Source organism: Schistocerca americana, chromosome 6 (genome assembly GCF_021461395.2).
Source record: "Schistocerca americana isolate TAMUIC-IGC-003095 chromosome 6, iqSchAmer2.1, whole genome shotgun sequence".
In the NCBI taxonomy this organism is placed as follows: Eukaryota; Metazoa; Arthropoda; class Insecta; order Orthoptera; family Acrididae; genus Schistocerca; species Schistocerca americana.
In genome coordinates, this window is record NC_060124.1 from 451,882,755 (window position 1) to 451,899,887 (window position 17,133).

Here is a 17,133-nt window from a genome sequence, read left to right on the forward strand (position 1 = left end):
GCTATTCTGAAAGGCAGTAAGGCAGTAATGCAATTTATATTATGGATTAAGAAATTAGAAAAGTTTATGGGACAATTCTATCCTATTTACGAGTATCTACATCTACATCTACATTTATACTCTGCAAGCCACCCAACGGTGTGTGGCGGAGGGCACTTTATGTGCCACTGTCATTACCTCCCTTTTCTGTTCCAGTCACGTATGGTTCGCGGGAAGAACGACTGTCTGAAAGCCTCCGTGAGCGCTCGAATCTCTCTAATTTTACATTCGTGGTCTCCTCGGGAGATATAAGTAGGGGGAAGCAATATATTCGATACCTCATCCAGAAACGTACCCTCTCAAAACCTGGCAAGCAAGCTACACCGCGATGCAGAGCGCCTCTCTTGCAGAGTCTGCCACTTGAGTTTGCTAAACATCTCCATAACGCTATCACGGTTACCAAATAACCCTGTGACGAAACACGCCACTCTTTTTTTTGGATCTTCTCTATCTCGTCCGTCAACCCGATCTGGTACGGATCCCACACTGATGAGCAATACTCAAGTATAGGTCAAACAAGTGTTTTGTAAGCCACCTCCTTTGTTGATGGACTACATTTTCTAAGGACTCTCCCAATGAATCTCAACCTGGTACCCGCCTTGCCAACAATTAATTTTATATGATCATTCCACTTCAAATCATTCTCCACGCATACTCCCAGATATTTTACAGAAGTAACTGCTACCAGTGTTTGTTCCGCTATCATATAATCATACAATAAAGGATCCTTCTTTCTATGTACTCGCAATACATTACATTTGTGTATGTTATGGGTCAGTTGCCACTCCCTGCACCAAGTGCCTATCCACTGCAGATCTTCCTGCATTTCGCTACAATTTTCTAATGCTGCAACTTCTCTGTATACTACAGCATCATCCGCAAAAAGCCACATGAAACTTCTGACACTATCTACTAGGTCATTTATATATATTGTGAAAAGCAATGGTCCCATAACATTCCCCTGTGGCACGCCAGAGGTTACTTTAACATCTGTAGATGTCTCTCCATTGATAACAACATGCTGTGTTCTGTTTGCTAAAAACTCTTCAACCCAGCCACACAGCTGGTCTGATATTCCGTAGGCTCTTATTTTGTTTATCAGGTGACAGTGCGGAACTGTATCGAACGCCTTCCAGAAGTCAAGGAAAATAGCATCTACCTGGGAACCTGTATCTAATATTTTCTGGGTCTCATGAACAAATAAAGCGAGTTGGGTCTCACATGATCGCTGTTTCTGGAATCCATGTTTATTCCAACAGAGTAGATTCTGGGTTTCCAAAAATGACATGATACTCGAGCAAAAAACATGTTCTAAAATTCTACAACAGATCGACGTCAGAGATATAGGTCTATAGCCACACAGCTGGTCTGATATTCCGTAGGCTCTTACTTTGTTAATCAGGCGACAGTGCGGAACTGTATCGAACGCCTTCCGGAAGTCAAGGAAAATAGCATCTACCTGGGAGCCTGTATCTAATATTTTCTGGGTCTCATGAACAAATAAAGCGAGTTGGGTCTCACACGATCGCTGTTTCCGGAATCCATGTTGATTCCAACAGAGTAGATTCTGGGTTTCCAAAAACAACATGATACTCGAGCAAAAAACTTGTTCTAAAATTCTACAACAGATTGACGTCAGAGATACAGGTCTATAGTTTCGCGCATCTGCTCGATGACCCTTGTTGAAGACTGGGACTACCTGTGCTCTTTTCCAATCATTTGGAACCTTCCGTTCCTCTAGAGACTTGCGGTACACGGCTGTTAGAAGGGGGGCAAGTTCTTTCGTGTACTCTGTGTAGAATCGAACTGGTATCCCGTCAGGTCCAGTGGACTTTCCTCTGTTGAGTAATTCCAGTTGCTTTTCTATACCTTGGACACTTATTTTGATGTCAGCCATTTTTCGTTTGTGTGAGGATTTAGAGAAGGAATTGCAGTGGGTTCTTCCTCTGTGAAACAGCTTTGGAAAAAGGTGTTTAGTATTTCAGCTTTATGCGTGTCATCCTCTGTTTCAATGCCATCATCATCCCGGAGTGTCTGGATATGCTGTTTCGAGCCATTTACTGATTTAACGTAAGACTAGAACTTCCTAAGATTTTCTGTCAAGTCAATACATAGAATTTTACTTTCGAATTCACTGAATGCTTCACGCATAGCCCTCCTTACGCTAACTTTTTCATTGTTTAGCTTCTGTTTGTCTGAGAGGTTTTGGCTGCGTTTAAACTTGGAGTGAAGCTCTCTTTGCTTTCACAGTAGTTTACTAACTTTGTTGTTGAACCACGGTGGGTTCTTCCCATCCCTCACAGATTTACTCGGCACATACCTGCCTAAAATGCATTTTACAATTGCCTTGAACTTTTTCCATAAACACTCAACATTGTCAGTGTCGGAACAGAAATTTTCGTTTTGATCTGTTAGGTAGTCTGCAATATGCCTTCTATTACTCTTGCTAAACAGATAAACCTTCCTCCCTTTTTTTATATTCCTCTTAACTTCCATATTCATGGATGCTGCAACGGCCTTATGATCTCTGATTCCCTGTTCTGCACTTACGGAGTCGAAAAGTTCGGGTCTGTTTGTTATCAGTAGGTCCAAGATGTTATCTCCACGGGTCGGTTCTCTGTTTAATTGCTCGAGGTAATTTTTGGATAGTGCACTCAGTATAATGTCATTCGATGCTCTGTCCCTACCACCCGTCCTAAACATCTGAGTGTCCCAGCCTATATCTGGTAAATTGAAATCTCCACCTAAGACTATAACATGCTGAGATAATTTATGTGAAATGTATTCCAAATTTTCTCTCAGTTGTTCTGCCACTAATGCTGCTGAGTCGGGAGGTCAGTAAAAGGAGCCAAGTATTAACCTAGCTCGGTTGTTGAGTGTAACCTCCACCCATAATAATTCACAGGAACTATCCACTTCTACTTCACTACAGGATAAACTACTACTAACAGCGAGAAACACGCCACCACCGGTTGCATGCAATCTATCCTTTCTAAACACCGTCTGTGCCTTTGTAAAAATTTCGGCAGAATTTATCTCTGGCTTTAACCAGCTTTCTGTACCTATTACAATTTCAGCTTCAGTGCTTTCTATCAGCGCTTGAAGTTCTGGTACTTTACCAATGCAGCTTCGACAGTTTACAATGACAATACCGATTGCTGCTTGGTCCCCGCATGCCCTGACTTTGCCCCACACCCTTTGAGGCTGTTGCCCTTTCTGTACTTGCCCGGGGCCATCTAACCTAAAAAACTGCCCAGTCCACGCCACACAACCCCTGCTACCCGTGTAGCCTCTTGCTGCGTGTAGTGGACTCCTGACCTATCCAGCGGAACTCGAAACCCCACCACCCTATGACGCAAGTCGAGGAATCTCCAGCCCACACGGTCGCAGAACCGTCTCAGCCTCTGATTCTGTTTGTCTGAGAGGTTTTGGCTGCGTTTAAACTTGGAGTGAAGCTCTCTTTGCTTTCGCAGTAGTTTCCTAACTTTGTTGTCGGCTCTGTACCAAAGGTCCGCAGTCAGTCCTGTCGACGATGCTGCAGATGGTGAGCTCTGCTTTCATCCCGCTAGCGAGACTGGCAGTCTTCACCAAATCAGATAGCCGCCGGAAGCCACAGAGGATTTCCTCCGATCCATAGTGACACACATCATTGGTGCCAACATGAGCGACCACCTGCAGATGGTATGCACCCTGTACCCTTCATGGCATCCGGGCATCCGGAAGGACCCTTTCCATATCTGGAATGACTCCCCCGGTATGCACATGGAGTGCACATTGGTTTTCTTCCCCTCTCTTGCTGCCATATCCCTAAGGGGCCCCATTAAGTGCCTGACGTTGAAGCTCCCAACTACCAGTAAGTCCACCCTCTGCAACCGCCCGGATCTTGCAGACTGAGGGGCAACCTCTGGAACAGGACAAGCAGCCATGTCCGGCCGAAGATCAGTATCAGCCTGATACAGAGCCTGAAACCGGTTCGTCAGACAAACTGGAGAGGCTTTCCGTTCAGCCCTCTGGAATGTCTTTCGCCCCCTGCCACACCTCGAGACGACCTCCCACTCTACCACAGGTGAGGGATCAGCCTCAATGTGGGCAGTATCCCGGGCAACCACAGTCTTAGTCCGATCGGGGGATGCGTGGGATGAGCTGGCCGTCCCCGACAAACCCCCATCCGGACCCCCACAGTGATGCCCATTGGCAACAGCCTGAAGCTGTGTGACCGAAGCCAACACTGCCTGAAGCTGGGAGCGAAGGGATGCCAACTCAGCCTGCATCCGAACACAGCAGTTGCAGTCCCTATCCGTGCTAAAAACTGTTGTGCAAAGAAAGACCGAACTAATCTACAGAGAGCACCAACAAATCGACACAAAATTTAAAAGGTTATTAAAATACAAGATTGCCTAGTAAATGCAGTAATGCTGCTACTTGCGCACTGCTGACACACTGCTCGGCGGCGGAAGGAGACTACGTGATTTTCACTATTCAGGTACTAAAACGCGATGCTGCATCTCTCAAATACTATAATACACCTGAAATTTATGAATTAAACAATGCAAGTACCAGAAACACGCAAAGAAATTAAGAATTAAACTATGTAACAAATAAGTGAGCTAAGAGTGTATGACTTGCTGCTGGCAGCTGCTTATCCAATGGCGGCAGGGAGCACACTGGCTGTAACCAACCGACACTGGCCGTTCAAAACAAAAACAGAAGACAGACGACTATGCGAATTTACACTATTCAGGTACTAAAATGCGATGCTACTATTCTCAAATACTATAATACGCCCGAAATTTATGAATTAAACAATGCAAGTACCAAAAGCACCCAAAGAAATTAAGAATTAAACTATGTAACAAATAAGTGAGCTAGGAGTATACGACTTGCTGCTAGCAGCTGCTTATCCAATGGCGGCAGGGAGCACACTGGCTGTGACCAACCGACACTGGCCGTTCAAAACAAAAACAGAAGACAGACGACTATGCGATTTTACACTATTCAGGTACTAAAACGCGATGCTACAACTCTCAAATACTATAATACACACAAAATTTATGAATTAAACAATGCAAGTACCAAAAACACACAAAGAAATTAAGAATTAAACTATGTAACAGATAAGTGAGCTAGGAGTATACGACTTTCTGCTGGCAGCTGCATATCCAACGGCGGCAGGGAGTCATCTTGGAAAATATTTTATTTCATGATAATTTATTCAGAAACCTAATCAGTGACTTAACCAATTAATGAAGTACTTCATCCTGTGCATAAAAATTATGGCAACAAAAGTACGATGGCAATGTGGAATCTAACAAGCACAGGTGTGAGATCTGTAGTTGAAAACTGTGACAGTCTTGACATAATGTTAGTGTGAAGCTATGGTGTGTGTAAGTAATCTTATCCAAATATTCTGATTAGCTCACTAGATGTTGCATTTGATGAACAATATCATTAAGTTCAATTAATTGTATTCTTTAAGTAACAGAGTTCTTAGAAAAATTTATGTTTACTAATATAGCTAATCAGTACATTCAAAATAATAATCTGGATACTAAATTTAAGTACAAATTAGCCTAATTACTAACTTTTATATATATATATATATATATATATATATGTTATGTATGTATTATCAATATTATGAAAAGGATGGATTGCTATTCACTGTAAAGATGACACTTTCAGTTTGCAGCCAAGTACAGTGAAAAGACTGTTACAGATTGAGATTTTGGCCAAAGCCTTCTTCAGCAAGAAAAACACACACATTCATACAAGCAAGTACATCTCACACACAGATGACTGCTATCTCTGGCTGCTCCAGTCAGAATGAAACAGTGTTGTGTCGACAGAAGCAGCAATCTGGAGTGGGGGAGGGAGGGAGGGGGGAGAGGGGGGATGGCAGGGTATGGGTTGGGGGAGAGAAGTGAGTGCTGCCTGGCAGAGTGTGCAGGGACTAGATGGTTGCAGGAAAAAGCTGCCAGGCTGTGGAGGAAGGAGGGAGGGGGCAGGGGGGAATAGAAGTGGAGAATGAGAGGAGCAGAGAAGGAGATAATTCCGGTGCATGCATTGGCAGAGATTGGTGTACAGCGAAGGTGAGAGGACATGAATTGGGGGAGGTGATAGGACAGAGAGGAGTAGAAACTGCTGGGCGGAGGGTGTGGGACAACGTCTGTGCAGTCACTGCAGAGCCTTTAATACTGGTGTGACTCCCAACTAGCTGTCCATCAGAATGAGTGGCCACTGTCAAATTGTGCCCAATAGCAAAGAGGATCACCCTGTGGCAATCAGCATAATGTGCTTGATTTCAGTGGCTGCTTCACAACCCACAACATCTGTATCCTCCCATCCACCACCAGCTTTTCTGAACTGCACAGATGGGAATCATCCTTATAACACAATCTCTGCTCCTGAAATCATCCCAGCTTCAACCTGTGGTAACCTACTGTACCCACACCCTCCACCCAACTGTTTCTGCCCCCTCTGTTCTATCACCTCCTTGTAATTCATGTCCCCTCACTCTCATTGTGTTTCGGTCTCTACCATCACAACCACCAGTCTTTCCCCTTATCTACTTGTTTTCTTTTTCTCTCCCCATTTACATCCCCCTCCCTCCCCCACAGCCTCCCGATGCTGCATCTGGGAGCCTTGTGCTGTTACCATCTAGTCCCTGTACACTCCACCAGGCAGCACTAACTACTCTCCCCTCACCCATATGCCCTCCCCCTTCCCTGCCCTACTCTGAACTCTGCTTCTGTTGACATGGCGCAGTTCCATTCTGGCCATAGTGGCCGGAAATAGTGGTCATATGTGCATGAGGTGTGCTTGCTAGTGTGAATGTGTGTGTGTTTTCCTTTCTGAAGAAGGTTTTGGCTGAAAGCTCAATATGTAACAGTCTTTTCATTGTGCCTATCTGCAACTCAGCATGTCATCTTTAAGGTGAGCAGCAATCTGTCATTTTGATAATGTTATTGATATTCCATCATGAAGATTCCATTGTATTACTTTATGTATGTATTGCATAGATGACTGTATGAAAAGTGAATAATAATCAGAACAAAAAAATTTAGTAATTTAAGAGGTGCAGAAACATAACAGGTGGCAAGATCCTACCTTTCTACATCATTGGTTCACCATGGAGACTGGGAACAAATCCATGATGTTATAAAATTATTTCAAATTATTTAGAAAAACTACTACAACACACATCATCTTGCTTACAAATTCACATTATACACTAACATGCTGTTTTACAATGTGTAGTGTGTTGTCTCACAACCCATACAAAAGTATTTAAAAGACTTCCATATAGAGGGAGACACTATACATTTAGTGCACAAAATAATATACATAAAACATTGCAGTCCACACTTTTGTAATTGTTAGCTTCTGCCTGGAAATTTTTTCTACATTGCAGAAGGATGATTTCAACCTATAATCTAATTTAGCTCCAAAGAAAAATAAATTTCTTGAAGTAATCTGGTGCCCTTTTACAAAACTCCATCCCTTGTCCCAATTTCATAAATTCAATGCAATTATTATTATTGTTATCATCATCTTTATACTGACCAACTGGTATTGTGTAGCACTTCAGTTAATCTTCTTTCATTGTTGTTTCCTTTTTGTTCTAGTACTAGTCCATCTTTTCCCCCATGTTTTCTTTCCTTTCTTCTGTCTATGTTGTTCCTGATTTATTTTTTGTCTTGAAAGCCTTCTAATTTTATTATTACATTGGGCCTTGTAGTACAGCAGTAAAGTGCATGCTTGGAAACTGACAGGTTACAGGATTGAATCCTGGTCAAACCACAGAAAATTTCTGTCTATCTTTAATGTAGCCTTCACCTTCAGATGTCTGCTGATGCCAGCACAAAAAATATCCAGGTAATAATGACTGAAAAGATTTACTTAATAAAATTAATAGCATGACTACTCTGACATGGGTTGAAACAAAACATAAAATAAGTCACAACTTGAAATAGAACAATAATACTTCTGGTAGGTGAATACCAGTTAGATAGTCACTGATTGTAAGTCTAAGTTAATTAAACGCACACTTTATGAAAGTCAGAGTCCCATAGGACACTCAGTCTTAAAGTACAAACTGAGTAAACTAAGTTTAAATCCTGTAGGGAGCAAAACTGTCCAATTACAGTGTGTAGCCATTTGCAAGTTAAACTGGAATGAATTTACAAGTCCACAAGTGTGCTATGATGAAAGAGTCCCCACCCTCTTCGGCAAGGAGGCCACAAATACTTCAACTCCACAGTTGGCAGCTTCTGCAGTTGCGAAGTCAGATGTGAATGCCAACAACAGTGTAGCAGCAGCTCTCGAGTGAGAATCCTGCTTAGTCCAATCCTTACAGGATCGGCACCTGGCCTAGGAAACTCATTCAAGTGAACTGGTCTGGTCTGGCCTAAGCACTGCCCAAAATACCACTTGGCACTAGGATATAACTGGTCCTATTTGCTATCATGTGTCTTGTGGGAGGAATAGGTCTGTGCAGCCCACAGCCTCTAGTAGTGTGTTGGTTGTCTCCTGGTCAACAGTTGGAGCATGGCTGTCTGTCTTCCAGAAAATAGTCCCCTTTGTATTAAACATCTTCAAAGCACTGATGTGGTGTTGGTTGCTGACACTGCAGGCATTAAACCTTGGTACAGCACACTCTCTATGATGTGTAGTGTCACCAAGAATGGCATTGGTTCAGATTCCATGTATAACTGTAGGTCTCCTTTCCCCAGTTGAATAACTGGTGTAGATTAGGAACAAGTCACAAGAGTGGCATCCAATTGAAAGACTTGTACATGGCCTTTGAGCTGCATAAAAAAAGCCCTTAAAACCAGTAAATGGAAAGCAGGAATCTGCTACAAGGCTCTGAATATTTGTGAATAGATAGCTTATGATTTCTTTTTTGTAAAGCAACTCCATAAAAATCAAAATGATAAAGTTGGAGTAAAGTTTCATGACACAGCTATAAACAAAAAACTGTATTCTTTGCCTTTACAAATGTCTGCTTGTGTCTGTGTATGTGCGGATGCATATGTGTGTCTGTGGGAGTGTATACCTGTCCTTTTTTTCCCCCTAAGGTAAGTCTTTCCGCTCCCGGGATTGGAATGACTCCTTACCCTCTCCCTTAAAACCCACATCCGTTCGTCTTTCCCTCTCCTTCCCTCTTTCCTGACGAAGCAACCGTTTGTTGTGAAAGCTTGAATTTTGTGTGAATGTTTGTGTTTGTTTGTGTGTCTATCGACCTGCCAGCGCTTTTGTTTGGTAAGTCTCACCATCTTTGTTTTTAGATATATTTTTCCCACGTGGAATGTTTCCCTCTATTATATTTACTTCAGTCTAAGTTACATATACTCAAAAATACCAAACATTTGCCTCTACTAAAGTTCGATATCACTTTGTTGAGCCATTGCAAAGGCTATGTTGATTGCATAACACCCAATAAATGTTTCATAGCAGCCATCATCAAATAACTTGCCTATATATTTTATTGGTCCCATTCCTAGCCATCATTAAACATTTCACACTGGAAAGGAGCCATACGATTGCCCTTGTTTTTGCAGCTGTGTGGATCTTTGGATCATGATGTGTGACAGGCATGGTGAATTATCATTTTGTATTCATCAGCAGGTCAATGAGCTTACATTCAGTGTAATCAGTTACTGAGGCAAGGGTAATTGGTTGGATCTTAATGTACTATATGAACATACATTCTCAAGACATTGTTAACATCTGTGTATATTATGTTGTTTGTTGCTGCTAAGTGTAAATAAAGACTTATTTCCAGAAAGATTGAGAAATGTTCTTCAGGATATAATCTTCTTTAATTAATCTTGTGATAGCTTTGTCACCCAGTTTATTCTATTTCATAAAATATTTTATCATTGAATAAAAATTTTTGTCATTTTTTATTAGATGTGGTAAGGTTTTTTTACTACTTTCTGAATTTCACAGTTTTAGAAGTCTGTACTGGAGATTATGGTGAAGGACATGTTGAAAAACTTGTGCAAGCAATAGAAAATGGAAAATGTGAACGATGGCACAGAAGAATTGGCAGCTGTTCGTCAAAATATGCAGGTAAGTTTATTTGCTCCAAACAAATCAGCATTTATCAAAAGTTTACAACAATCAAAAAAATTAAAACATTATTTCATTTCAGAGTCAATTGCAAATGGTTCTATAACTTCAGAATACTTTCATGGGACACCAGAAATAGGTCCATTGGTGGACACAACTAAGAAACCCAGACCTAAACTGTATGCTGCATCTTTCCCTGCACAATTTCTCCATCTCATAAGAAGAACATTCCTCATTCACTTTCGTGACAGTGTAAGTATATAATAAAAGTGATTATCCAAAATATGTTCAACCAGTGTACTAAAAATTAACTGCAAGTCCACACAGTGTAATTTTGCACAAGTGGTGTTAAGCTTTTGGTAGCTTTGAAGTTGGTCAATGGTAGTTGTCTTCCAAATGTTGGAGGATCTGATGAATATATGTCAAATGATGTACATCAATGTGAAATGTGAAATGTGTTTTCTTCATCTCATAACATACACAATTTCAGAACATATGGCTGATGTACAGGAGACATATTGTCACACTTACAATAATACTTTGTGAAGAATTTACTTATTTAACATTTGCCAAACTTACAGTATTTACATTTAGTATAAATATCACAAATTTTTATTTCATTTTAGAGATCCAGCTCAAAGTATCACTTTGTCCTTCATGAAATCTTCCCCAGAGTAGTAGCATCGTTCAGTTAGAAAATTACATAACTTGCTTTTTAAAATATATTAAAAACCTCCATATTTTTATTGCGTTGTGAATTTTCGTGGCTATGTACTGAGGGATCTGAGCACACAGTTTTAAGTGATGTGAGGTGAGCATAAAGTTTTATTTATGTCTTGTGTTATGTGAGTGTTCAAAATGAAAATGATTTTTTTAAATAGATCAGGTCTGCAGCGTAGGAGAAGAACCACCTCAAAGATGTATAAAGAGGGGACAGTTAATATTTTTAGGTCTTCAAATAATGGTCGACATGATGCCCTCATATGTGCAGTGCACATGTTTCGAATGATCCTTTTTTGCAACTTTAAAATTCATGTAACATTTCCTGAGTTTCCCCAAAAAATTATGCCATATCGAATAACAGATCCAAAATAGCTATAATATGCTATTTCCCTGGTGTCCATATCAGTGGAAAAGGCCAAAATTTCCATTGCAAATGCAAGGCTGTTTAATTTATTTGCTAGATATTCTATATGAGAATTCCAGCTCAAAGTTCTGTCTGATTTTATTCCCAAGAATCTGACTGAGTCAAGTTCTTCAATTTTTTGACTGTTGTGAGTGATGCAGATTTCAGCTTTTGAATGTTTGGTTTTAAAACTCATCATGTGGGTTTTTTAAATATTTGGCCTTACATCATTTGGATTGAACTATGTTTTCAACTTACTTAACATATTCATGACATTCTGTGGTTTATTGTCAGAATTTTCATTTTCAGTTAGGGCAGAAGTATCATCTGCAAACCAGGTTAAATGAGTATTTATATTGAAGGGCAAGTCATTTACATAGAAACAGGAATAAAATTGGTCCAAGGAATGAGCCTTGAGGAACACCTTGTTACACAGTTTTCCACTCTGAGAAGTAATCTGCTCTATTTGATATGATTACTGCCCTTTGTTTCCTCTCCATGAGATATGATTCAAAGCAGTATCCCTTATTCCATACCAGTTGAGTTTGAAAAGCATCAGGGCATGGTTTACAGAGTCAAATACTTCTGTAAAATCACAGAATATTCCTGCGACCTTAGCTTTCCTATCTGATGATGAAGTAATTTTTTCAATAAACTCATTTATCGCATCTACTGTGATTGTGTCTTGCTGGAAGCCAAATTGGTTATGTGAAATTATATCATTCTTGGAGATGAAGCTTTGTATATGTAAAGCAGCAATTTTTCAAATGTTTTTGATATGACAGGAAGTATAGAAATGGGGTTTCCCATATCATCTTTCGAACGTTTTTTAAACAATGGTTTTACTTCTGAGTATTTCAAGATATCAGGGAAGTAACCTTCCTCAGAGGATCTGTTTATTATGAGAGATAGAGGATGAACTATTATGTTGTAAACTTTTTTAATTACTTTGGTGGGTATCCCATCCCAACCTGCAGAGTTTTTGTCTTTTTAGGAGAATATGACATTTTCAACAAATTTTGTTGAGACTGTGTTCAACTTTTTGTCTTTTTGTCTTTTGACCCAAAACTACTTACTTTCTGTTCATAATTTGCTACATCTAAATCAGATTTTGCTACATTTATGAAGTATTCATTGAAGCACGCAGATATTTGAGCTGCATTTACAACAGATTTTTCCTTAAGTTTGATTTTTGAAATGTCTTGTTTGAGATTTCAGACACCTTATTCAGACTTAACTACAGCCCTTGTTTTATTTTTCTGCCCTAGAATGAATTTGTTATTTGCCATTTGTTTTGAAGCTTTCACAACTTTTTTAAAAATAGTTTTATACTTCCTAACATATTTTACAAAATCAAGATCTTTGTTGTTGTACTTCTGCTGATTGTGTAGGTTCCTTTTCCTCTGACTGGAAATTTTTATTTCTGGTGTGATCCATCTTATTTTACTTGATGTTTTATTGCAATATGATCTTGGTGGGAAAGCTTAATTGAATACGTCAAGAAAACTGTTTAAGAATGTACTAAAGTTTTCAATTTGTTCAATCACCATCCCCAAAACACCACTTAACTTTACTTAGTTTCTCATAGAATATTTCAGTATTAGTTTTACTTAAACTTCTTTTGAAATAAGTTTTCCTTATGTTGTGTTTATCAGTTTTTGGCAGTGAGACAAACAAGGCTGAGTGATCAGAAAGTCCTAAGTCTAGACAGAATTTATGTATATTATCAAAGTAGTAATTTGTTACAAAATTATCAATGCATGTTGCTGAGTAAATATTTTCCCTGGTGAACTCCAAAAAAATTAGTTTAAAACCAGGCTTTGTAATTGAATCAATAAATTTTCTTGAGTCTGTATTTTCATTTGCAGTGTTTATATTAAAATGTGCTGCTTTGACAATTTTTTTCTTCTTTTCTTTTAGTTTGTCTAGCAAGCACAGGAATTTAGAGAGGAATGGTGTGACTAAAGCCGTTTCTGGAATTCTATAAATAGAAATCATTAACATATTATGGTCTTTAAGCTCTACGCAACAACTTTCGAATATACAATCTTCATTTAAACAATTAAAATCTGTTTTCGCTTTATAGCTTGTAGAAGAGTCCAGGAGTATGCAGCAACCTCCATGTGAGTTTTTCTCCCTGGAATAGCTACTTGCAACATTGAAATTTTCAATTTTGTTAAAAATATTTATTGTGTTAGAGATAAGCCAGTGTCCATTTAAACAAATAATTTTATAATTTTTATGTGTTTATATTCTGAGAGAAGAATTTGAAACTCAAGTTTGTAGCTTAGGCAGCTGGAAGATTTCGAATTTAAGCCATTTACATTCCAGTGCATCAAATAAGAATTTTTGCTCATTTCAATGGTATTAAGCATACATTTTTGTAAACATTGTTCAGCAGGTTACTTTTCAGCTAACAGGCATTTTTCTCTTACATCCCCTCCAGTAAATATCAATTTCCCTTAGTTTTAATGATTTTGTAAACATCCATAAACATTTTGCTGAAGGTCCTAGTCTGTTTAGATGCAGTCCATTCTTGGCTAGACATTCCTTGCCCAAAAACGTATTTGGGTTTATAAATATAGCACCTAGTCTGTCACAACACTCACCAATTCTGTAATTCATTCGAGTGATATAACTGTCACTCACCGACTTCCTGTTTATGGTTCCGCTGATCACTATCGTGGAAGCAGGCTAAATTTTTCTGGCTGATCAGATTATATTTTTTGATTTGTTTATAATTTCCTCTTCACTGTATCCTCAGAGGAAATTTGGATGAAAATGGTTTTGTAATTTTTGATCGCTTCTTTTTTATGTTTTCTCTTGAATTTGTAATGTTTTTAAAATAGTTACTGAGCTGATGGGACATAATTCCTGGGCGGACTTCAACTTCACAGGTTGGCAGTATTGCATTTTTCAAATGGAATTACCAATTATGAGAAATTCATTTTCAGCTGCACTCTGCAGTAATTAATTTTTTGTCACTTTCTTTTTATCTACAAACACTTATCCTTATCTGATGATCAGATTTGTCACAAGCAGTAGGATAAGCTTGTGAACTAAGTCAACTGTTATATTCATATACATTATATCACAGTTATCTGGTGATGTATTAAAAGATACATTCACACTGTTAGGTACTAAATGTGTATTTTGGCAACGAAATCACTGAGAAGTTAACATTTTGATAGTTGGACATGAACTAACTGACTAAATAGATGTTAGAATTTTTGGGCTACTAGGTGCTGTCTAATTCACATAGACATCTCATTTTAATTATTTAGTGCAGTCTGAATTATAATGTGGTGTTACAGTGTGTAAACAGGGACTGATATTAATGAAATGATTGACATCTGCCAACTGACTGCATCTGCACATCACACACATTTATAGATGCACTTAAGGTTAATCAAAATTTGTTATTACATTTAAAAAAAAAAAAAAATTATAGACACTGTGATATGAAAAATATTTCTATTTAGGTGGGAAATCTCAAAGCCTGCCAAAAAGTTTTGAGAAAGTAAAATTTCCCAAATTGAATAATTAATAAACTAACAAGTTGTTTTAGTGAAAATAATTTTAGGAATCAATAAAATGTGTGTTACAAAACTAAGCTTTCAAATTTAGGAAATAATCACTATTTAAGATTGGAACTTTCTATATTTGAAAATTTTTGACTCCAACTAACTTTTGAAATATAAAGTTTTGGAGAGAGTAAAATGTATGTTGAAAAGAAGAGAATAAGGGCTTTTAAGTGAACTATGCTATTTTAAAAACATAATGTAATGGAATGGATAAAAAAATCTACTCACAAAACAGCAGCAGGAGAACACACACACCAAGGTATTTAAATTTGCAAGCTTTTGGAACCAATAGCACCTTCTTGTAGCAGAAGGTTTGAAGGTGAAGGATGAGGGGTGACGGAAAAGGACTGGTGAGGTTTAGGAAATGGGGAGAGTTCGGAAAAGTCAACCAGAACACAGGGTCAGGTGAGACTTACCAGACAGGATGAGAAGGAAAGACTGTCCTTCTTGTCCCATCCAATAAGTCTCCCCTGGCCTGAGTTTCTGGGTGACTTTCCCAAACTCTCCCCATTTTCTAAATTTCACAAGTCATTTTTCTTCACCCCTCTTCCTTCCCCTTCAAGCCTACTGCCAGAAGGAGCCACTGGCCCCAGAACTTTGCAACTTTAAATATCTTTATATGTGCATTCTCCTGTCACCACCTGTTGGGTAGATTTTTTATCAATCTAGTTACATTTTATAAGTAAACAGCTATTTCCTCACTGAAATTTTCACCACCACATGTTGTGTGTGAATAGTAAATTATGAATATTCCTTTCAAAATATTTCCATAATCACTGAAAGTACTTTTGTCATCAATGCTCTGAAAACTGTTCCGTGGGTATCAAAATGAAATAAAACATGAATATCCTGAAGGGTTACAAGACAATTAGTAGTTCCTGCAGTAGGCATAAAATTAACTTTCACAGAGGGCAAAATCAGCAATGCACTTTTGCAGTTTCACTTGACTTAGGGCCTGTAGCTGTGAGAGAGGAGTGGTATTGTCACCAGCATTGCTGTGTTGTTGGCATTGGCCTGTGTTGTGCTGTTGTTCTGCTGCTAGTGCCTTATTCACTGTCAGATATACTCATAATCTTTATTAAAATTTGTAGGACTGTTCCAAATCTCCACTTCTTGACTGCAGAACCTTAGAAATTTTTAGCATGCACTAACAGCTTAAATTGTCACATGGTATTATGTGCTAATTTGAAGGATTAGGCTCCACAGTTACAGACTTCTCAAGGGACTTCTATTTTATGTGACAAGAGTTTCCCATATAGTATTCTTTTAACAGTGCAGCTTGTTTGTAATGACGATTTGTCCCACATTACTAAATGATGCTGTACATTCCAAAGACTCTAAGGACTCATATCATTAATTTTAGGAATTAATTAGAAGAGAGAGACTAACACCATGCTTCCACAATGTTTGCCTAATCCTACTAGTTGTTTCCTCAACAGCTGGAAAACGTTCAGTAGATATCGATAAATCATACATCTTGGTTACAATGGACCAAAAATCCAGAAATCAATGTTTCAACCTTAATATTTAGGTAGACTCCATTTGTATGATTGATGAAAAACTTTAGAGGTTCATTTAAATGAAATTAATCAATTTCTGAAAATATAATATAATTAGATAAGCTACTCACCAAGTGGTGGCAGGAGAACACATATATAAAGGTATATAAAGCTTTCAGGGCCAGTGGCTTTTTCTTCTGGCAGAGGGGTTGAAGGAGAAGGAAGAGAGGTAATGGAAAAGGAATGGTGAAGTTTCGGTAATGGGGAGATTTCATAAAAGTCACCCAGAACCCTGGGTCAGGAGAGACTTACCAGATGGGATGAGAAGGAAAGAGTGATTGTTGGGGACTGCATTGGTCGAAATTTGAAACCTGAGAGCTTGAAGGTGCAAGATAGGGTAATATGAAAGACAGAGATTACTGCCAAAACATCATGCATGGGTTAATAAGAGTCAAAAGCTAAGTGCATTGTATGTGGTAGAGGTGAGAGGTGGGAGGCCGGGGAAAAGTAGACAGGTCAGAAAATGAAAGATACAGAAAACTAAAAGGGAGTGGAGAAAGTAATAGTCTTGAATCTATTAATTAGTTCCTTCAACTAGGCTATGACTTCCTAATAACATACCCTGAAATGAGGTCCATTCTCTTTGACATTTTGCCTTCCACACCTCGAATAGCATTTTGTTGCCACCCCAGTCTTCTTACTATCCTTGTCAGAGAACATGCCTCTCCTGCACCCATTTCCCTACCCTGTGGCTCCTACCCCTGCTCTAAGACAATCTATGCATCATCCTACTGTTACCTATGCCAGTTCT

The 17,133-nt window shown here is 38.8% G+C and overlaps 1 protein-coding gene across 1 annotated transcript in view; it reads left to right on the top strand.

Annotated features, from left to right (window-relative positions):
- Positions 1–17,133, top strand: part of LOC124619595 (ATP-binding cassette sub-family G member 1-like) — a 341,578-nt gene that overhangs the window by 293,112 nt on the left and 31,333 nt on the right. Inside the window, exons 6-7 of the mRNA XM_047146098.1 lie at positions 9,991–10,113; positions 10,196–10,365. Coding sequence (XP_047002054.1) covers positions 9,991–10,113; positions 10,196–10,365 — 293 coding nt within the window. The remainder of the gene's footprint in view (positions 1–9,990; positions 10,114–10,195; positions 10,366–17,133) is intronic.